This window comes from Drosophila arizonae, chromosome 5 (assembly GCF_054131065.1).
Source record: "Drosophila arizonae isolate 15081-1271.41 chromosome 5, UAZ_ARI_1.0, whole genome shotgun sequence".
Lineage (NCBI taxonomy): Eukaryota > Metazoa > Arthropoda > Insecta > Diptera > Drosophilidae > Drosophila > Drosophila arizonae.
This window is the reverse complement of record NC_142925.1, coordinates 20011202-20035315: the sequence shown is the minus strand read 5'-3', so window position 1 is coordinate 20035315 and position 24114 is coordinate 20011202. Positions and strand designations below refer to the sequence as shown.

Genomic DNA, 24114 nt, shown 5'->3' with positions numbered 1-24114 from the left:
TTGTAATCGTATTGTTGTTTTTGCCATTCCTGCCCCAATAATTGACTCAACTTTACTTGGCCCATCCCCAAAAAGTATGCAACAGCATTTTACATTATATCAAAAAACGCCACCGCAGTCGCCGCAGTCGCCGCAGTCGCCGCAGTTGCCGCAGTCGCCAGCCTGCGTTGACTTCGGCATTAGCAGCATCAACGTCAGCAGAGCTGCGAAGGTGTTGAGCACATGAACCGCAAATTTTGTTTACAGTGCTCGCTTGCAGTTGTTGTTGTTGTTGATTTGTCGAAGCCAGCCAGCCAACAACAGCAACAACAACAACAACAATGAGAACATTTTGAGCGCGTGCTTCGTGTTAAATGCAAAAGGGGAACAACATCGACCTCAGCGCGATGTCGACGTCGATGTCGTTGTCGATGTCGACATTGTTGTTATTGTTGTGGTATTGCTGGTGGTGGCCACCATTTTGAGTCTAGCTCTCTCTCTGCCAGCGAGTCTCTGACAGACTGGCCAAACTAACTGACTGACAAGCAGCCGTCTCATGCTAGCTGCAAGAAAATCAACCCCCAGCATTGCATACACCGGGCGACGACAGAGGTTGATGCTATTGTTGTTGCTGTTGTGGAGCAGCGCAGTGCACATCAAGGCTGCGATGGCACAGAATGCACATGAATTACTGCACACACACACATACACACATGCACAGAGAGCCGCTCTCGCTAGATAGTCGTTGTTGTGCTCTCTTACTCTCCCTCTCAGCGCTCACACGCCGACGCCGCCTGCCGTTGTGAGAGCACGGCCCACACACGCACACAATTTCTAAGCAGCGAACGCTCTCCCATGGCGCATTGAGCAAGCGTGAGTGCGAGTGCGAGTGCGACTGTGAGTGTGAGTGTGAGTGCGACGTCTTATCCAACTCGAAACGACTCAGCTCGATGGGAATCGACTCGACTCGACGCGACGCGACGCGACTCGACTCGACTCTCACGCGTCAGCTAAACTGCGAGGCATTTTAGTCCTTTCGCAAACGTCGTCAGCGTCGTGTGTATATGTCTTGGTCGCTGTTGCCGCTCTGCTCTCAGACTCTGACTCGATTTACCGTTGAAATTACGATTGAGATTGCGATTCTCAATTACCAGTCCGTGTGATAAGTGCCGTGTTTTGTTTTCGCAATTGTGTGCGCTCCAACACGTGTGTGTGTGTGTCTGTGTGTGCAAGAGAGTGTGGTGTGGGTGTGTGTGTTGGTCTCAGTGTCAGTGTCGATGTCGGTGTCGGTGTCGGTGTGACGGGCAGCCAAGCGAATTCAATTACAATTACAATTACAATTAGTGTAATTATGGCAGCCACTTGAAGAGTGAGCAAAGCGAAGGCAACGGCCAACGTTTAACGTGCAATGTGCATCGTGCTACGTGCAACGTGCAACGAGAGGGTGCCCGCAGAATTTTGAGATTGCGATTGGATGCGACAAAACGTAATCAGCATCAATTCGTTGAACGCAACAGAACGTGTAGTCAAGTGCAAATATTTCAATAAGGAAATTGCAAACCCCAGACAAGCATCCGACCAACCCACATCATCCAAACCACCAGCAAGCGCAGCAAACCCACCAACCAAGCAGCCGGCCGCCCCAAACCGACTCGTTCCCCAGTTGAGTTTCAGTGCAGTTTTCAAGATTTCCCGTTAACCTTTTTCGCCATAAAGAAAGCGGCAAAGTTTTCGTTCTAGCAGTTGGTGTGTGTGCGTGTGTGTGTACGTGTATATGGGTGTATGAGTGTGCTGTCGCGGACTCACACTCTGCATCATCCTTCTCCTCGCACTCTGAACCATCGACGTCGTCGCGTAGTCAAGCAAAAGTTTCTGGCGAGGAATTTAAATTGGAAAAGTAAAATGAAAAGAAAAGCGCTCGAGTAAAAGTTAAACAAAGTGCAAAGTAAATATTAAATTAAAAAAAAATATATATATATATATAAAAAAATAACACAAAAACAAAACAAGAAAAAAAAAACAAAAAACGAATTTCGTGCATCCGTGGCATAGGGGACTTTGCGGGGCTAGCCAACTGGAAGGAGCAGCAGCAACAGCAGACGCAAGGAAGGACTTGCTGCCTTCATTAATGCATTTGCCGAGCCACGCTGGAGGCCAAGTAAATCTCAACCTTTTGCACGCCGCTCCGCAGCATCATTTATAAAGCGCTTTATACTCGCGCTCTACCTCTCTCCCTTCCTCTGTCTCGCGCGCGCTCGCTCTCTCTCTCTCGCTCGCACTTACGCGCTGCGCTTTATCTCTGTGCTTGGTGTTTTATTATTCCGTTTTCTTGGATTAACTCAATTTGTTGTGCCGCGCAGCGTCGCGTCGCGTCGCATCGCATCGCATCGCATCGTTTCGCGCTGCTCGTGAAAAATCGCAACACAAGTGGCAACCAACAACAACAACAACAACAACTTCAATAACAACAACAACTATAGAAACAACAGGCTGAAGGAGCAGCAGGACGAGGTGCAGGCAGTGTAACAACAACAGCAATAGCTGCTGGAACGCAACGAAGAGTTTGGCCAGCTTTTCGCATAGTGGTGCAATCCAATACAGGCAGACAGGCACACACACAAACACATACACGCACACACACACACGCACGGAAGCAGCGCAGCTCCAACGAGCATCCACACTGCATTCCCATCCAGATTCGGCGTGTCAGTGTGCGTGTGCGTGTGTGTGTGTAAGTGAACGGGCACCGTTTGCTTTGCTTTTACCTTGTTTGGATTATAACCCATAATAAATGATGGAATGGCTACCAAGAGGATTACCCAGCATTCATGCACCGATACCGATTTGTGGTGAGTCGTTGGTAAAGTTTGTCGTCTCGTTACGCCCACCGCCCACCGCCCATCGTCCCCTCAAATGCCAGACTGCAACTAAAGGCATCGCAATAACGGATATTCAATATAAGCCTATCATATATAGGCTGTACACAACTATCAAATGTTTAGAAATGGATTATGGAGCGTACCTTATTGAGTTCTTATAGAAACAAACATGATCTAATGTGATATACCATAATATCGTAATTGAAACTTCACCAACTGTTTGGAAATGGATTATTAGTTCTTCTAAAAAACAATATAAGTGTATATATGATATGGGATATAATATAATATCAGAATTTCTATAGTGCTCTACTAATTTTACTTGCCTTCTTTCGGTATATTTAGGCGAACTATGGATTACTTTGAAATGATATCATGAGACATAAAAACGAAAGTTAGTTATAGAAAATCGTAAAATTAGAACCAAGAAATTTTATAATATAAAGTAGACCTATTTGGTTTTTTATTACCTCGTTTATCAGGCCAATACAAATGCGTTAAGCTCAGTTCATAAACCGAATTTTTCTGCTGTATATCGAGGCACTTAAATACTTTTAGCATAAAACTCTTGTTTATTATGATATATATCATCAACGATAATATGTATAGTTTCCCCGAACTGTGGCATGTCTCGGAACTTATCTGAGATACATCAGCGGCCATTCCACGTTTGTGTTGACAACGAGCTGACAACACTTCAATGGAGCATTCCACAAAACGCTTTGTTCAATCGCCACACTGTCTAAACAAGCAATAAAATTTCCGACAGCCTCTATAAAAACACTCGACGCCAAATGCTTGGCACTAATTGTCTCTCACTCGAACGAACGAATCCAAAAATATGCCCGCCCGCCAGCCCCGTTCCCTGCTTGGTGCTGGGGGTGGCTCAGTCCACGAGGGAGACGAGTCTATAAAATTAGGCATCGGTGTAGGAAAAGCTATATAAGCTATAGGCTATGAGAAACAGCGGGGCCATCAATAAGTTATTTTAATTCTCATTTATTTATTTTGACATGAAGCCCAGCAGGCAATTAAATGTCAACACGCACAGTTTCAGCTCCAGCCTGGGGCTATTGGATATGTGATCTACTCTGCGGTAGCTGAAAAATCAAACTTGGGAATTACGAATTCAGATCTGGGCCTCCACAGAATTTGAAAGTTTCGATGTATCGCTGTTGCGAGGCAAATTGTAATTTCCCTTAAATGTTTTTCGTGCCTTAGAATTAATTTCGTTGCGTGTGCACGAGGGTAGCTGGATCAACGGAGGCAAACTGAGGGAGAGCGGGAATCGGGAATAGGGATCGCATGGGATCGCATCACTTAAAGGCAAACAAACAAAAACCTAATGCGCACGGGTCGTAAAGCGGTCGACGCGAGCGACCGAGAGGCGAGAATTGATTAATTTGTTAGTTGTTCTGGGTAACAGCTGATGGGGAAATGTCAGATAGAAGCAGGATGAAGGGAATCGTGGATGGGAAAGGGGAAGGGGAAGGTTGGGGAGGCAGGGTGCAACAACAACAACAGCAGCAGCAGCAGCTACTGAAATATTTTTCTTGGCTGCTTTGCCAGCTGTTGCAAGAACTCTTCGCATTTCTGTTTGTTTTCTCAACGATTTCCGCTGTTCCATTATCGTGTATGCCCACTGTTTTTATTACGATATATACGATGTTTACGTAAACTCGAATGCCTTAAAGGTATTCAAAAAAAACTTTTGACACAAGACTTTTATGTTTTTTGTTAATTAAATAAAATTCATAGTCAGACAGCTGTATTTATATGTGGTTGGGATCAATGAATTATAGTTATATATATTTATATCTAGCAGTTAGCGGATGGTGAAGTATTAAGAATATATCATTTATGTTTAGTTATAGATAGTAAAGTTTTCCTAAGAGCTATGCGAAATACACAAATAATACAAAAATATGTATTATTATATAAAATGAATATAGAACGTTAATATTGCTTGGATTCCTGTAGAGCTCTGACATTAAAAGGTCAAGAAAAGTCTATGATAGAAGACTAGAGAGAGAGAGAGAGAGAGCTCCTCCTTATTAATAAGCTCTAGCCAGAAGTTGTTTTAAATATAATAATTTAATTTTCTAATAATAAACTAAATATTGTTTAGGAACTTAAAAGTCTAAGCTAATTCTATCTTTATTATTCCCTAATCATAGCTAAATAATCACATAAAATCCGATTAATCGAATCCATGACAATTGCAGGCCTATATCCAGTAACATTTCGGACTTGCCTGACAAAGGCATTCCCAACCCGACTCATAGCGCCCCATGTCCCATGACATAATTATCACGCTTTAATCACATAAACTACACAAATTCATCTGACTTTTCGATGAACTGCTAAAAGTCTTGCTCGTGGCTTTGGGCGATTCGGCTGTGTGTCTAAACATGGCAAATGATTGAATGACTGTGGAATTATTTTATTTGGATTTGCATACCTAATCATTTAATTATCGGCTTTGTGCTGGAAAAGTCATTTAAAATTGAAACAAATGTGTTTTGCTGTGTCGTGTCCTGATTCCTGCCTCGCTTCGCCCGCAGCTCTGACTCGACTCCACTCCTGCATGGTTGTCAAATAAACAATTGTAATTCATTTGCTCGTCAATGTAAATATGCAAAAGCAGCAGCTACATAAATAAATTTCACTATTTATGTTATTTTATTCGGCAATTGAATTAAATGTGAACAAACGAACGACCGCCCGTGCGTCCGTCCGCCCGTCCGCCCGTCCGCCTACCCGCCCGCATAAGCAAGCAAATAGTCTCGTATGTTTAGTTAGGGCAGCGCATAATTCATTTATGCTCTTATCGTTGACGTTCGAATTTTCGCATTCCGGGCCACATTTAATCGAATACGAACGCCAAGGGACGTGTCAGCTATTAAATGTCTGTCAAATAATCAATTTCGATTTTATGGCCACGAGCGCATAACAACATTTTCTAGACAAACAGATTTTCGCCACGCGACTTTTATGCCATAAGAAGTGCCAAATTATGGGAGATAAGCTCGCGTAGATGGCTTTATGACATCTCCCTGACTTAACATGCTTTTGCTTCTATATATCTCACTCTTATCTTATATTGGATCATCTGGTCCCTCACTGTCAGCCTCTCTATATTCAATATTGTTATCTGTCCTATGCCTGTAACTCTCTCTCTCTCTCTCTCTCTCTCTCTCTCTCTCTCTCTCTCTCCCTCCCTCTCTCTGAGTTCCTCTGTCTCTATCTATCTCTGATTTTGTTCTATCTCTATCTCTCTCTCTATTTTTGTCTATCCCTATCTCTCTCCTTTTGTTTATGTGTGCGTCACTCTCTGCTTCCAAATGTCCATCATTTCTCCATATCTTCTCTCTTATCCTCTGTATATGATTTTATTCGCTCTTCCTCTGCCTCCCTTTCTATCTCTCTAACGAGAGAGAACGTTATCTTTCACCAATACTCTCTTTACATACACATGCTTGAGGTATCAAGAGGTAAATTCTGAAGATTTCTATTCGGAGGTATTTCACTCCCTTAACAAAAGTTGACCTCAGATACTTATGTATAGATAGAAACGGGATCTCTTCTTCTTGCCCGACATTGAGTTAATATTTACCTAGCTCGGGCCATAAACGCTGTGAAAATCGCATGTAAATGATAATAATTTGTGTAAACATCGTGAGAGCATGTGCGAGCATTTAAGCAGCTTTGTTCAAGGAAACTCCTGCCACATGGGTCCAAGGCGCCTTAAAACAACAAGAAAACCGACAAGTTACAAGTAAACAGAAACACTTATATTTGTATGCTCTATTGAAGTACTTGCTATGATTCCTTTTCATTATATATACAAGCAAATAAATTTGAAAAGAAGAAAGGTTAATATTCGAGTCCTAACTATTGGACACGTTTCATTCCATTTGCAAAGTCTCTGATATCTTGGGACCAATTTGATATGGGAAGAAAATTCAATTTCCATTATATAGAACTTGTTAATCAAAGAATAATGGCGTTAATAATAATGATGAGCTTGAATATAGGGGAAGTTAATTAAATAACATTTAATATTTGATTTTCGATCACAGACCCTCAAATTCTTGATGTTTGAAAAGAGTTATTTTCATAAATCTTATATTATTCAAAAAGGTATTTAGGCTTTACGTATGCTGAGTCCTAGGCCTCAAATCAGAATAATCGTTGTATATCGAATACTATTTAAGTTAAGTATATTTATATAATATGGAAAACTTAATTCTTCGTATGCTCCTAAGTTTAACTTTATAAAGATATAAACTATCTATGCCTATAACAATGCAATGCATAATAATAATAAACATTTGTATGGCTTTCATATGGAAGGATTAGGCAGAGAATTAAAGTGATATCCCATTGAAATACGACGAGTGTAATTAGCAAGTAGTAAAATCGCATTAAACAAGCTGCAATAGCTCAACGGCAACAGCAACAACAACAACAACAATAGCAATAAGAACATGCTGAAACAATGTGTTTGTGTTGAGCAGCGATTACAATAAACTGTTCGCACTCGGCGGGGGAGGAGGAACTGGTTCTAATCCCGAAGTGCCACAAACACTCAGCGTACTTAAAAACATAGACGACTGTGCAGACATCGCATATCTATGTATGTATGTATATATATATCGTACAGCATCTTTAACTATCTCTCAGAGTGTCTCTGAGCTACTCTCGCAGGCTATTCAATTAAAATGTCAGCTCCGAGTTGTCGCAACAATGTTGCAGACCAGAAATAGAAATGTGGATGTGGAGGATGAGTTTGAGGTTGAGGTTGAGGTTGAGCAATGGGATACGAATGAGAATGAGGAACTGACAGCTGTTTGCCTTAAATTCTATGTGTCTCCCTCACTCCCTCACGCTCTCTCTCTCTCTCTGTCTGTGTGTGTGTGTGTGTGTGTGTGGTATAAACAAGAAATTGAACTGAAAATTAATGTAGAGGATTGTCTACTTGACACACACACACACATACACACACTCATACACTCACACACGCAAGGATCTATTCACAGACGTGACGTGGCAATTGTGCGTAAACCGTCGAGCCGACATTTACAATATCCTCAGCTACCTACGTACCTAGCTGATGTTGTTGTTGTTGTTGTTGTTGTTACTGTTCTTGCTACTGTCATTTGCATGATTTTTAACATACTGCGCCCAGGCAGCTGAGGCTGGTCGAGTGAGTAAAATTTGTATGCCAATTACTTAAGCAGCAAACAGAGCTGCCAATCGACCCAAAGGACAAGACAAGTGACCGACCAGGCCGACCCAAGTAAACGATGACCCTACCCCCGTCCCCCATGCCTGCTGGCAGAAGTTTCTATTGCTGCTCTGCTCCGGCTGCTGTTGGCTTGCTAAAGGGTCAGAGTCATTAACATGCTGTTGTCGTTGCTGTTCATAGCAGCATTTAGGGGCGACATCTGCACCTTTCTGTGCGACACTCTGACGTCGCGCCGCGTGGACAGTAGGAGACACAGGCAAGGCGATAGAGGCGGGCGACAGTTTTGACACCAAAAGCCAGCCAGCAGCCAGCCAGCCAACCAGCCAGCCACGCCCAGCTATGAAGTGGCTAGCTGGCTGGGGGTAGACAGCCGGCCGCAGAGCATGTCTCTGTGCTTGTGGCAGGACTCGTTTGGCAAGGACATGCACACACACACACACATGAAGCCGAATTTAATACAGCATAAAATAGCATTTGGTGAAATCGCTGTTTGCTTATGGAAATTTTTGACTGAAGCTTTCTCGTTTTCTCGTTTGCACATTGACTTGCCAAAAATGAGAAAGAGAAAAAAAAACAGATTTTCAAAAGTTTTCATTTTGTGGCTTGAAGTTTTTGTCAGCTTAATGTTGACACACACACATACACATGCACACTCGCACACACACACACATGTAGGGAGAAGGAGTCTGGCGCACGCCCCTGGCCATGCCCTTGTGCACTTGGAGTTCGTTTCACTTAACCTTTTTTTTTTGCGGTAACTCCAATTGGTATACCCTGTATATATGTAGCACCGCCTGCTTGCCCTGCGTACTGAACCAGGAAGAATATGTGCACATCGATGGACGTCCAAAAAGTTTACACTGTTTGAACTTTGGTTACTTTGGTGTTGAAAGTTTCAATTCCCAAAAGTTTTCAAGTATTGTCTGGCGCGCTAGGTGTCTGTGTGTGTGTGTGCCTTACGGATTCTGGTCAAGCCAACTAATTTGCGAGTGAATTCGACTGGCTTACAAAGTAGAAAGTTAACAAACAGCAAAGTTTAGTATTTGCTTTGCATTCATTTCGCACAAAAGCCGCTCTTGTAAATCAATTAAAACTGAGTTGAGACCTTAATCGCAGCACTTAAGCAAGTCAGTCAAGAGAGAGAGAGTGGGAGAGAGAGAGAGGGAGAGAGCTATTAATGGAGTTTACAGCCATCTGCTATACAGGTGTCTTACACATAATCTGCTAATGAAATATGACTGCAAAGGGAATGAAATCTAAAGACCGGCATAGCATATCTCTTTGAGATACTCTAAATATTTGATGAAGACAATCGCAATGCCTGCGAGCCTCTACTTTTACTAGAGCTAATCAGCTTGCTTGTGTGTAATGGCCGTAATACGATTTGCATAAGCTGCCTTCGTCGAGATATTGTAAACATATCCCAGAAATGCCGTTAAGTTGCAGCAGCATCCTCCCAGTGTAGCCTAGCCTAGCCTAGCCTAGCCTAGTGAGTGTGAAGTGGGCGCTCTGGGCGGGGATTTGTATAATAAGCAAGACAACTGATGCGAGTATTAAAACTTAATTTAAAAACCATTACATTTATATTTGCATGCGAGACAAAACCATCTTGTGAATACGATGCTGCAGATGCTGCAGATGCTGGTGCTGTTGCAAGTCCTCTCGAGGCGTCACTTTACGCAACTGTACAAACAGTTGCACAAATAATAAAGAGCGCTCCCAAGCTGCCTTGCCTGGCTGGGTGGGTCTGTGGGGTCTGTTCTTGAGGAGGGCACTTTTAAGAGCGAAAAACACATTTTTGCACTTTTATAGCGCAACATCTTTTGTGCGCTTCGTCCACTTCTCGCCCGCTCCGGCCCGGTCTGTCAGGACAAACAAAGTCCCAGCCACAGGACACTCGCACAATGGCAGACAGTCATCCTGCTACTGGCTGGCGGTGGCAATGGCGGCTGCCTTTAATAAACCCACTTTATTGTTTAGAGCCCAAATAAAATAATCCCCTTAAATGATGCCTTCGCATAATAGACGCCTGCTGCTTATTTTACTGCCGCTGCCTCTACCGCAGCCCCTACCTCTGCGTCTGCTGCCTCTCCTTATATCCTTGTTCGTGCCTGTAGTCGTCCTTGCCAATTCGTGCCAAGTTTCTGCTTTGTTGCGCTCTAAGCACAGTGGTCTGAAAATGTTTTTCTCTATTTTTTTATTTAATAATTTAATTTGTCTATTAAATTGTTTATATATATTTATAAATTTTTTAATATATATATAAAAATATAAAATAAAATTTTTTTAGTATTCTAAAAATTTCTAAAAAATAGTACAGAAAAGAAAGTACGAAAACTTTTTTTTAAAATTCCAAATATTATTTCATACTTTCAATATCTATTCCCATTTTACTTTTTTCGTAAAATAGATATTAAATTACTTTAAAATATACACATATTTTTTTGTCAATTATTTTGCTACATGTGTACCACTGTGCGTAATATGCACAGCCAAGGGTCTTGTTGCGGGTCCGGGTCTGTGTCCGGGCTGAGCTCAGGCGTTTGCGTTAGCGTCACTAATGATGATGATTTTGTGGTAAAACGTTGTGTTTGTGCTAATCGGGACAATATTATGCGGCAGTAAAAAGTAAATGACTCAAGACAAGACAAGCCAAGGCAGGCAGGCAGCGAGTCGGACAGGCGGACAGGCGGACGGACGGACAGGGTAGAGAGACAAAGGCACAGACAGTGAAAGAGACACGGGCAGGACGAATGCGAAACGAGCAGAGCTGAAAAGATAGAAGGACTGAGCATGAAGGAAGCACACGGCAGCTGGCAGTCAATGGCAGAGGCGAAACAGAAACGCCTTTCACTGCTGAAGATAAAGAGCAGCGGCAACAAAGGCGACTGCGGTAAGCCAAGGAAAAGGCAGGCAGAAACGAATCCGAGTCCGAATCTGATGCCGAAGCCGAAGCCGTAGCCGTAGCCGAACCTGAAGCTGAAGCCGGTGGCAGATGAAGACGACGATGGGATGGAGATGTAGATGTAGCCACAACGTGGCGATTGCTGTGCCCGGAGAGCGCAGAGGATAAACGATTGAGGGCAGAGGGTGCTGGCTGGCAAGAGGGCTCAAAGGACGACAACCCATAAGGGTCGTCCTGGCACTGGCACTCGCACTCGCACTCTCTAACTCGATCTCGTTCGCTTTCTCGACTCTAGGCGACGCGATGCGGCGCGACTCGCTGCGACTTGCTGACTGCTTGGCTGACTAATGCGAAAAATACGTAATTGCGCATAAATACGGGATTAACAAAGTGCTCGTCGTCTGTTGGTTGTCGCCTTTGGCTTGGGCTTTGGCTTTGGCTTTCTGTATGGCTAGGCTGGGAGAGAGAGAGAGAGAGACTGAGTACCCTTCGGACTGGTATGCTGAATGCTGAATGTTGGATTCGCAAGAAAATTAGGCATTACAATGTGCATAAAAGGCTGCGAATGCTGATACGGTTACTGCTGACGGCCTCAGACTGTGTGGCCATAAAAGGGAAACCAATTCGAGGCCAGAAATCCTGTGAAGCATTTGCAGGGATTTGCGGAATTAGTTAGGCACAAATTCAGTCTTAGACGTGGATTCGAATATGGGTTTCAGGTTTCGGTCTCGGTTTAGGTTTATGTTTCGCACTCATTGGGCCTATTAAGGGTGAAACTGCCATGGCAATCCATCACGAACTATACCCAAAGGGATTAAACAGATTTCAGCTGGACAATTGAGTTTGGTCTTGAGTGCGACACACAATAAGTTGCCTTCGCTCCGCTTAAAGACCCTAACAAAGACAATAAACCAAGCCATTGTGGTCGGAGATTATATGATATATATTTATTTACGTTTCATCTAGATTAGAGTGAAAAGTTATATTTAACATTTAATTTTATTTGTTAATCTATTAAATACTAATTACCGTTACCCACCTCGTTTATCATTTCAGGTGAGTTCCCATTGCAATTTACTGTGTTAAGATACGTATACAAATGGCGGCTACTGTAAGTATTTTCTATTATAAGTTGGCTGGGCTGAAGGATTATAATGGGCTAAACCGAAAGCAATTGGGTGACAAAGGGAACTATTAACGTTTCTGCCCTGGCTCGACCCTTGTGTCACACTATTAATCAAACAGCTAAGTGCAAATGCTGGGTGAACAAATATAAAAAAATAGAAGAGTTAAACCCTAAGCTGATCAGGATAAGTGAAGTGAGTAAGCCGAAGGACAAGCTTAGCTCAGTTGAAACAAGATCCAAAGCGGAAAGCAAAACAAAAGCGTATCTAAGGGCAATGAAGGTTATCCAGAGACTCGAATTCCAACTCTGCGTGCGCTTATCGCTCAACCACTTCACACATACACGAACACACCCACACACACACACACACGCACACACTGGGAGTGAATAGAGTAGAGATAGCTACAGCTGCACATGCACTTACACTGGCGCTGACGGTCTCAAGGACTTCTGCTGCAAGCCAACTCCCAGTTGAGTTTTTGAGCAAATTGAAGAACTCGAGCGATTCACAGCAAGCAGCATACACACACACACATATATACCTACACACACACGCACACACACTTACACTGAAGATGGTAAAGTTGAGGTTGAAGTTGAAGACGAAGTCGAGTCGTTTGGCTCGTCAGGCGTCTGGCATTTCCTGCACGTATTAGCACCACCGACCTGGACACACATTGTCACATATCCTTGCACAGCATCTCCATGTGCCCCTCCCTCCCCTGCGCAGTCCTGCTGTGTGTATACCCAGCATATGCTCGCATTAGGCACTTGAGCTGCCATCTTTTTGTGTTCTGTTGCCTGCGGGCTAGGACAGGCATGAATAAAACAACCGAAAGGAAGAAGAAGACATATAGCGATGAATCAATATGTGTATATAGCTCTGTGCGCTCAATTAGCATACACAGGGAAGTTGCTCTCATTTTGCTAGACTCGCTAATTGATACAACTGTCAAGTTTGATGAAGCGTAGAGAGGTTTAAGGAAATTCTTATCGCTATAGACTTAACTCGTGTCTTCACTTAAAGGAAACTGACTTGTGTCAGTTTTATATATACATATATCGTAAATCGTTCAGTTTGCTGACAGCTGATATCATTGTTAACCTATGTTGCCTACATACCTTTGAGCACTTTGGCAAATCTCGAATATCAACCTGGAACTCCGAGCTCGGAAAGCCCAGCAGCTTTGCGCATGTTTACGTTGGAACAGCTCAGCTTGGCTCTCGGGTTAGTTCACAGTTTGCAGTTGGAGTTGCTTTTTGTTGTTGGGGTTGGCTTTTGTGCCTAGGCAAGGGATAGAGCGAAAGAGAGAGGGAGTGGGAGAGGGGGCCCACTGAGGGAGTGAGGGAGCGGGTAAGAGGTAGTCATTTGTTTGGTCCTGGCAGGAATTTCATTTATGCTCGCCATGAATGCGTTTTGCACTTGGAATGCTATGAAGTTGTGCATTTCTTAGCGCGCGTGCGGGGAATTTCAGTGTGGAATTCCTGCATTCTGGACATGCCACAGACATTGTCGAGCAATGGCAATGGGCCACACAGTAGGCAGGCTGGCAGGCAGGCGGGCAGGAGGAGTCGGAGCACAGTGTACATAGCACAAGAATGAGCCAGAAGCAGTCGCCACCTATGCAGGAATTCGTTGGCTTGTGCTACACACAATTTCTCGCAGTGTCAGATGAGTGTCCTGCACCCACGCTCGAGGCTATTATGTTCAGGCACTTGTTTACCGAGCGAGCTACACCCGGCACAGCCTCGCCAGAATGTGACTGAAAGTATTTAAATTGTGTACGAATGCGAATACAAAAGTTTGCAAGACATTTTTCTCGCAACTTATTCGTCGACGCATTTGCGATATTCGCTGCCTGGAAGACAAAATAGCTGAAATGCTTTCGAGCTTTCCAATTAATTAAAATCCGCTTCGCTTGTGCGAGTCCCTTAACTGATTGCAAGCTCAACAAATGCCAGAGACTATAAAATTATTTTAATGGCCGAGCAAAGAGAAACATTTGGCATTTTGTTACTTGTCGCTTTATTTCATTTTTTTTTTTTTTTTTTTTTTTTTTGCACTTGATATTTTACACGCGAGTTTTAATTGCTGCTTACGTTCCCTCAGCAAGGACCTTCGAACCGGGGGCGTATTGTTTATACAGTATTCATCGACAGGTATTAATTGCCCACTGCCAAAGCGAACCGAACATTTGTTTTGCCATTCGCTTGGGAAACTCGCATTGTGGCACATAAATAATTCATTTCATTCAATGAACAAAAAATATTCTCAGCGAACCCTCGGCAATTATAAGCGAAATTAATTATAAGTGCGCTGGCTCCATTGATTTGCTGATATGTAGTTAGAAATTGTGGAAATTAACTTTGCACACCATTTCATTTGCAATACATCTGAACAATATACTGAAACAACATTTAGTTAACGGTATTTGTTTTCGGAAATCGGAAATCGATTAGGTCCAGGTTTAATTTCGGTGGGTAAATAGTATATCTATTTTTATATATCAGCATATATATCTCTTATTTTTTACCACCAATCATATCAATAGAAATAAAAGAAAATTAAGAAAACTTTTCTATGTCTGTTGGATTTTTCTATAATTATTTTACTTTCATCTTTCATTTTGTCGCTAAAAATAGGTGTAAACAAGTTCTCAGATAAGAAAAAAGAGAAAGAAAAAGTTTTAAATATATGTATAAAAATACGAATAGATTATGTGACAGATTTTTGCCAGTCGTAAAAAGCTAAGCATTGATAAAACCTGAAGCGAGAGAGAGAGAGAGAAATAGATATAATTCTGAGGACAATATATGTATATTATTTTAAAAGAAAATATACAAAAATATATATTTTTAAATATATATATCTCATATTTGCAATCTATCTTGTAGAGAACAATAAGCAAATCTTTAAACTATAACTATAAATAACCGGATGGTTTGAGCTCCAACGATATCAATCCATATATTTATATTATTTTCAAAGAAAATATAGAGAAATATATATAATAAGAATGTTTGATTATTTATATTATATCTGGAATAATAAAGGAAGGTAGATACATATATTATTATTATGGCTGTTATTTAGAATCGCTTGTAGACTTTTAAGCTCTTACTATATCTGAAGCTTGCCTTCAGCATTCAACTCTAAAATAATTGACAAATTAAAATATTTACATTGCTTAATTAGTTTGAAGAACATCACAGTTCAGTATAGTAGGTAATCTCTGGCAATTAAGGTCGATATACTTATACAATTGCCTGAGAGCCGAGCTATTTAGGCAACTCTCATCTAACGAGTGCAGAAAACAAAAATAATTTATATAAATTTCACTTCAGTTTGAAATGGAAAACAAAGTGCGTTAGGTTATTTCACAATTATTTTAATGGGAATCAATAAATGGCCAGTGAATAAACAGGCAGCAGTTGAACAGGTGCTCAGCACAATGTTCAATGTTTGGCAGGTGCTCAAACTGCGAACAGGTGCCGCCTGCTCGCTGTGTGCTGTAAATGATATGCAGCGGCTGTGTCGTATTTTGTGCCTTGCTGACCCGCTGCAGGCTGCTAGGCAACGTGAAAGGGAACGGCAAACGGATCGGATGGGGGAGGGGAACGGGAACCTGAAACATGAAACGGTATGCTGCGTAAAGGGTTCAGTTTCTGCAGTCTCTGGGCTGTTAGCAAAAACCGCAATAGCAAGATTTAATGTACGAAATTATTATGCATATTTATTGTTGTTTTGTTTGGTTAACAGTTTCGTTTGCCTGCATATATTGAACACTGCTGCGCAAGTGTGTGTTGGTGTGCGGGTGTGTGGGTGTTTGTTGCATGAGAAATTTTGGCAATTTTAGTTAGTTAAATGTAGGCGTGAGTGCTGCTGCTCCACACCCCCCACGGCAGCCAAAATTGATGGCAGCATTTGTGCGCTCGTTGTGCGAGGCTTTAGACGGGATTGGGTTGCTGCGGTTCCCATGCCAGAAGCGGGCCAAGCGCCTTGCTGGCCGGCAGCCAGTGCCCGTTCGATTGCAGCAGTGACCATGCCGTGGCCATGTGACCATTGTTGACCGCAACAGCCCAACAATAATTAATGCATGAGCTGCAAACTAACCCAACTCGGGTGCTCGGCCAAGTTTGCTGGGCTGTTGCACGGAGTCCGAGACGCAGACGTGGCTGGAGGGCAGTTGCTGCTGCTCCTGCTGCTACTGCTGTCTACTATTGCCCGGGCCTGGGGACTAGTGTGGTGCCTTGTGCCTATCCAAAAGCGGCAGCTGCTGTCGACGTGGTCGCCACTAGAGTCGAAGCGGACGCCGATGCCGGCGTCGACGTCGACGTTGGCAAATAATTGCATATGAAACCGCAGTCACAGCCAGTTTGAAGCAGTTGACGGTTCGTTCATTGGTTACACTGCAGCAACTGCCGCAGGAGCTCACTGCACCCACACACACATACATACACACTCACGCACACACAGAGGCACATCTACAGCTGAATTTATAATTAATTTAGAGTCTCTTCCCAGGTTGCTCACGTCCAATCCCTCTCTCTCTCTCTCTCTCTCTTTCTTTGTCTCTTACGAGCTGATTATAAGCACATAAATATGGAATGTGTTTTCATTATGCCTCTATGCTATAGTTTGACTTGTTTCTGCCCGCCTAGTTGGAGTCTCTTAGTTGTGGAATAGATGGGTTAATATTCAATTAATTTCTTGTAATTCTACCCTTATAAGTATGCTATGCAAACTGCGATGATTATAACTGCATTATGATTATAAATTATAGATATTTCAGTTAGTTGTCTAGGGAATTGTTCAGCTATAAAATGTTAGTAAATTAAGTAACTCAAAGAAATCTGATCAGAATTATGATTTTTCAGCTATTTTAACATCTTTGGACCTTTTCAGACAATTTAATAACTATAAAAATATTCGTATTCAGTTTATTTTTATTATTGACACTTTTTTCGGTTTCTATTGATGCCTTGTTTATTATTTGAAATTATTCCGTAGATTATTATTATACTTATACTTCACAAAAGTGAAATGAGTATATTGGTTTTGATTAATTTTTTTTATTAAAATACAATTACTTAATTTTTTTCAATTTTACAATATAATATCCCGTTTGAATCAGAAATTAAATGAATAAAATATTTTTATGCATACAATTATATTTTGGTATTTACCTTACATGCATATAAATGCTAGAAATGTGGAATAAATAGAACTGATCTTAGCTTATATAAATCGATAAGCAAATATATTTATGCATATATTTATATATATGTACATATATGATCCCTTTCTTATATGCACATAAATATTTGCTACTTCCGTAAACCTTGTCCAGATTAAGCTGGAAAGCTTATTCCATATATCTCAGTCGACAAATTTCCTCCTTCGCTTAGATCAGGCAGGCACACGATAATTTGCTATTGCTGCCCATTTGCCACATGCCACTTGCCACTTGCCACTTGCCACTCTCCACTTGCCTCCTGCCGCATGTGCCATGCCATGCCGCATGCCACATGCCCACATGACACCAGGACAGCTGCTGTAGGACTGGCCTGGCTCTGTCTCACATATTCGCAATTGATTTAATTGTGAATGTATTTATTAAATAAATTATTCATGCTCCGCTCGATTGGACGGCTTGTGTATGTGCTGCGGCTGACCTAAACATGTCCTGGCCGCAGGAGCAGCCTGCGACACGGAGTGCCAGCCTCGCCGTTTGCCACTGTAATTAGTTGTGGTGGAATAATCGCATGCAACCGGCGACTGCCACAGCCCCATGCACGTCCACATCCACACTCCCCTTTCCATTCCCTATTCCCATTTCCATTTCCGCTTCCATTCGCTGGCACAAAGGAATTCAATGCTGGTAACTACTATTTAAATGTGTGCGGGTGGGTCAAGAGGCAGACTGCAGCGCAATGTTTATGTGGTCTGTGTAAATGTGAATCGCTCCTCTGTCTGTCTGTCCGTCTGTCTGTCCGGCGGTCGGTTGGTTGGTTAGTCGGTTGTCTGGTTGGTTGGTGCTTACATTTTGGCCATTCGAGTGGTGACATTTTAATTTACCCGAGCGAGAAAACCAATTTTGCAGCACTGAACCAAATGCAATCACAACAACAACAACAACAACAACAGCAGCACTCACCGAATGGAGTGTGCCTAATTTATTCAACATTTATATATAGGCAGTTATGATTTGTTTTATGTGGCAAGGGGATTCCATTTAATTGACTTTGCGCAAATTGCATTTGCATGCACAAATTAACCGACAACATTTAGAGAGTCAATAAGCCAACCAATACAACAGCAACAGCAACAACAACAACAAAGAAAGTCAAGCTGACCGGAAGATGAACCTTTGCTGCACGGAAGTGCAAAACTGAGATAAATATTTAAAATATTTACACTTTTCAATACAAAGAAATATTTAAACTTTTTTTGAATCAACATTTTTGAGTAAAAGGCAATTTCTGTATTCATGAAAATGAATAATATTTATTGATTTTATAGATCTAAAATTAAAATATTCAAATACGAAAGAAATTCGAGTTTTTTAAATATTTTATAAGTATTTTCCCATTTTTGATTAGTTGAATATTGAGTGAGTATGTATGTTACTTATATATTTAATTAGAGATGTCATATTTTAGACAGAGACAGTTTTCTAGTAATGACTTGTCTACATTTATTGGTTTTTTAATTAGAAATGCTGAAATAATCAGAACAGTTCTCTTCAATGAAGAAAAATTTGTAAAAACAAAAAAAAAAAAAAAAAAGTTTTTATTCATATTTTTATTATTTTAATTCAGATATATAGACATATAAAAAAACTTAGTAATCTGGATTAAAATCACGAACTGATCTGATATAAAAAATTGGATGAAAATGTATTTATGTCTGCTTATTTCTCTCTTTGACTGTTTACGTCAATGATCAACTCACATTCGATCGAACACTTATTAGGAAAGTTCATTATTGCACTCATATAGAAGAGAAATAACAAGAGCTGAAGATGAGCAATTTGAATAATAATTGTGTGCAGCTGTAGTTGTGAATGCTTGAGAGAGTCGAGTATACGCTCCGCTCTTCCCTTCTCTCACCGATCAAATCGAACTCAGCGAATGGCGCAACATCTTGAGCTCGAGTGTTTGATCTCAACAACTCGATGTATGAGTTGGAGTGGTATCAGCTCCTATATAAAGGCCAGCTTGTTGGAGCGGGTCTTTAGTTGCGAATCAGAATTCGTGGTGGTCGGACGTGCAGTGGATAAGCATTCTGTGAGAGCTAAATATTTAAAATAATTAATAGAACTATGTATATTAATAATTGTTGTAAATATAATAGATCTATATGCATTATTAATATTTATCAATTATCATACATATATATTATTTTACATATATTAATAATATACTTATTATATTTGTACATGAATATCAAATGGTTATACTAAATTAAATTGTCTTTATAATTGATATAAAAGTAAGTAAGTAAAAGTAAGAAAGCTCTAGTCGAGACTGCTCGACTACGAGATCCCCTGAACCCTTGGAGCAATAGATATTTCAATAATTTTTCGCGTCTTTCAGCTTACATAAGAAACACGACACGAACTGCGAACTGCGAACTGCGACACACATACCCTCACACATGCATACACACACAAACGCACACACAGGCACACATACACACACACGCATACAGACACACATACACACACACATACACACACACATACACAAACACATACACACACATACACAAACACATACACACACAAGCACCCACGCATAAACACGCATGGGCTGCAGTGTGCGCTTACTATGAGAACTTAATTGTTTAATAACTTTTTTTATGGACGTACGATCTTCATGAAACTTTCAGATTATGATTATAACATGAATATACATGTAATTGCCAAAGCACAAGTCTCTAGTATTTGAAATACGCTTTTTACAAAAGTGAGGGTGAGGGGGTGAATTTAGAGGTGGGGGGTAAATTTTAACAAAAACCGAAATTGTATAAATTGCATATAAGCATACATTAAAAATTTGGAGACTCTAGCAATAAAGGTGTAGAAGATATAATTATATAACTGGGTTTCGATAAGGTTTTTTATCGATAAAAAAAGATCGGGATGAGTTATCGATTTTTAATGATAAACTTGATATGCGCGCTGTAATTACGGACATTTTAAAAAAAATTTGAAGTCTCTAGCTCTTATATCTTCTGAAATCGACGCGTTCATACATACGGACAGACGGACAGACGGACAGACGGACAGACAGACGGACAGGGCCAAATCAACTCAGCTCGTCGCCCTGATCAAGAATATATATACTTTGTGGGGTCTGCCACGCCTCCTTCTGCCTGTTACATACATTTCAACAAAACCATTATACCCTGATTTCCCATTGAAAATGGGTTCAGGGTATAAATAGAAATCATTATTCTAATATTTATTTACTTAATGATCATAATAATCATGATTAAAACTCAAAGGACTTTAATCATCTCTTATATTTTAATAATGATAATTAACTTATACACTGATCATTAACTGAATTATTATTAATATTTTAATAATGATATATATAATATAATGATAATAATAATAATATTGTCGAAATGGTGATATATTCTATAAAGTAAAATAATAATATATCAAATGAAATAATACCATTTAAAAGATTAGCAACATAAGCTCTGCAGCATAATATTACTGATGATAATAATGGTGAAGATTTTAACATAATAGTGATGATTAGAGAATTATAGCGAAATTCAAGTTAATTTTCATGTTAATCGTGAACTTTATCTATACTTCAGTTAAAGTAAACTCCCCTTAGTTCCTTAACTAATACATTTCGTTAAATAATATTCAATTTCAATATAACTATTTGATCTAAATATATATTTAATAACTGAGGCTATATTTATGCAGCTATGATTGCATGCCGGTCAAAGCAAACTGTAAATTCTGTCAACTTTAGTCCTTGTGGACGGGGTCAAACACTGCAAACAGTTTAGCCTGACTCAAAATTGATGACAGTAAAGAAGAGGAAAAAGAAAGCAAGGGAATTCGAGCCAACTGACAAAAATTGTTGGCAAAATATTGATGGAATGGCTAGGATTGCAACATTAAAGATTCGCAGTGAGGCGAGGCGGGGCGGGGCGGGGCGAGGCAAGGGTAGGCAGACCTAGCCGAGAGTCGAACCGAGTTCGAGCTGGGGCACTCTCGTGCTGGCGTTCTGATTAAATTCGGCAAATATCGCTGATGCTTGCAAATCGCCGCTCAATGCAAAAAGCAGACCGAAGGCAGCTGCCACAGTTGAAGGGGTGTCAGGGCAGGGGCAAGAGCAGGAGCGGGTGCAGGGACAGGGGCAGGGGAAGGGGTCGCGTCGGCCATGTTGAAGTACACAAAACCCATGCAAACAAACAGGCATTTCATGGCAAACAAGAGCGCCAAGAGCCGAGCACAACACAGTAAAGCAGAGCAGAGCAGAGCAGAGCAGGCTTTCCCTATGCAGCAGCAGCAGCAGTGGCAGCAGCCCAGATCCCTGGTCGACCCACACGCAGTTAGGCAAACTGGAAAATACGGTGGCATTGGCAGAGGCGCCTTTGTTTGGTTTGTGAGCCCCTCAAACGTGGGGTAGAGGGCAGCGGGCAGCGGGGCACGGCTATTGGTACGGCCAGGGACAGGAACAGGAACACGGATCGGGACTCAGTCGCTTTTGCAGTCGTTGGCATTTTATTGTTGTAGCCGAGAGTGCGTAGTTGTACTTGCTGTTGCAGTTTCGGGCATTATTTCGGTTTAGTTTGGTAAATACACATGCAGCACATGCCCCGTGCAGCAGACCCCCTGCTCCCGCTCCCGCTCTTGCTGCTGCTTCTGCTCCTGCTCCTGCTGCTCTGCGGGCGGGGTGTGGTGTGGCAACCAGCGAGGCAACCAATCCAGCCAGGAGCTTAGGCAACTGCTGCCGTTGTTGGGCTCGCATCGAATGGCAACGGCCCATCCACCAGCCACCAGCCACCAGCCGAAAGCAGGAGCCGGTAACAGGCAGAAGGCTTTGCGCTCGACTGCATTGGCGAGGCACGCACATAAAAATCCTTGAATGCATTTTGTGCATTTAATGAAAAGTTCTGCGATTGGGTGGCTAGGCTCCTGCCGATTCGCATTGCCTGCGCAAATATGAGACACGTTCGAAATGGGGCAAAGTCAACAACAGAAATCCTCCTATAGGATTCGAGCTGCCTCTAGCTGCTATTCACAAATTTCTGGTATTCTCAGACATTGTCGATAAGTTGTGTGTGGCTGTGGGGAAATGTGGATTACCGAGATTCAGCAGAGACAACTAGATTGTGCGTCGAGCACTGCAGATAAGGAATATCATCCGCACGATGATGACGGCGATAGCCTTTAATCCGCTTGCCGTGCCCCACAAGGAGCGCTGTTGGCAAATGGTTTTCGTTGTCGTCAAGCTCGGTAAATTCCATTTTGGCATTGGGAATGCGCGTCGAGACAGTGAAAGCACCTGAGCTTCTGTTGCTGACCTGAAAGGGGCGGAGCAACGGGGCGTGGCCGTCATATCTGAAAGCAATTTGGCCCGAACGAAGCGAAACGAGCAACTGGAATCGATAAACTCGTTGGGCGTGCAATTTGCACCGTGAGCGAGAGGTGCTCAAAAGAACGAAAGCACGTGGTAAATGAAATGAGTGAGGATGGGAATGGGGAAGGGGATGGGGATGGGGATGGGGATGGGGGAATTGGGGATGTCCATGTCCGTGTCCATGTCCATGTCTGTGCTCGTGTCCGAAATTCAAGTTTCAGGCCTTGGCATTTGCATTTCGGTGTCACAGCAAATGGCCAAAAGTCCTTGCACTGGGCCCGCATCGAGCGCATGCAGCGGGCAGAGCCGAGGCGGTGGCTCCTCCCTCTGTGCAGGCGAGCGACATCAATCAGTTATTAGCACAGGCTATTCGCACAAGCGCTCCATGTAATCCTCTTTTGGGCAAGGGAAGGGAAGGGGAGGAGTTGCTGCAGGCGGGTCAAGTAAACAGCGAAAATCTGTGGCTTAGACTGAAGCCTTAACTAAATCAACATTGACTAGTCTAAAGCAGGCACTACAATAGAGCTGCACTAACTTTTCTCTCTTCTGTTTTCCCTCTTTTCTCCACTTGCAGTGCCGCCCAAGGCTGGCCAGAAGCGACCGGCCACCAGCCCGGCGCCCCACATACCCGTGCCGCATCATCTGCAGACGCCGCCGAACGCGGGCAGCGTGCCGGGCGCATCCGTTGGGAATAGTCCGGCGCCGCCGACGTCGAGCGGTGCACTGCTGAACCACGCCCTGCCCACCAACCACCATAGCGCCCAGTCGCCCCAGCAGCAACAGCAGCAGCAGCAGCAGCAACAACAGCAGCAACAACAACAGCAGCAGCAGCATCAGGCGCATCAGCAGGCTGTAGCCGCCGCTGTGCAGCAGCAGCTGGCGGGCGTGGGCGTGCCACCGGGCGCCATCAATGCAGCCTCAGCGGCCAACGCACGCGGCTCGTTCGCCGCGGCGCTGCGCACACTGGCCAAGCAGGCGGACATCAAGGAGGAGGACGATGCGGTCAATGTGGCCCGGGAGCGCAATGTGCCCACATCAGCGGCACCACCGATGCCGCCCAACGCCGGCCCCGTACCTGTGCCGCTCAACTCGGTGGCCGGACGCGGCGGAGTCTCGTCCGCCGAGGATCGCGTGGCGGCGAACAAGAAGCGTTCACCGCCATCGCCGCAGCCGCCAGAGAAAATGGCCCGGCTGAGTCATACGCCGCAGGCAGCTATGCAGCCGGAGCTGCTGGCACGCAGTGGATTCCAGCCCTACAGATCGGATGAGCGACTGATGCATCCGGCAGGTGCCTTTCCCCTGGAGGCCTACTCGCACTTTGCCGGTCTGCCCGGCATTCCTCCAGCAGGTAAGC

At 42.8% G+C, this 24114-nt stretch overlaps 1 protein-coding gene across 8 annotated transcripts in view; it reads left to right on the top strand.

The window, feature by feature from the left end:
• px (MAP7 domain-containing protein plexus) overlaps positions 1 to 24114 on the top strand; it is a 100124-nt gene that overhangs the window by 67877 nt on the left and 8133 nt on the right. For 7 of the 8 annotated variants that reach the window (XR_016270200.1, XM_089469497.1, XM_089469502.1 and 4 more), the window contains exon 12: positions 23335 to 24108. Coding sequence is in view for 7 of the 8 variants with exons in the window: in XM_089469497.1 (XP_089325623.1) it covers positions 23335 to 24108 (774 nt within the window). In the remaining variant the exon portion in view is untranslated. Of the gene's footprint in view, positions 1 to 224; positions 2829 to 23334; positions 24109 to 24114 lie in introns of those variants that run through there. The other variant, XM_089469504.1, reaches the window with a different exon arrangement.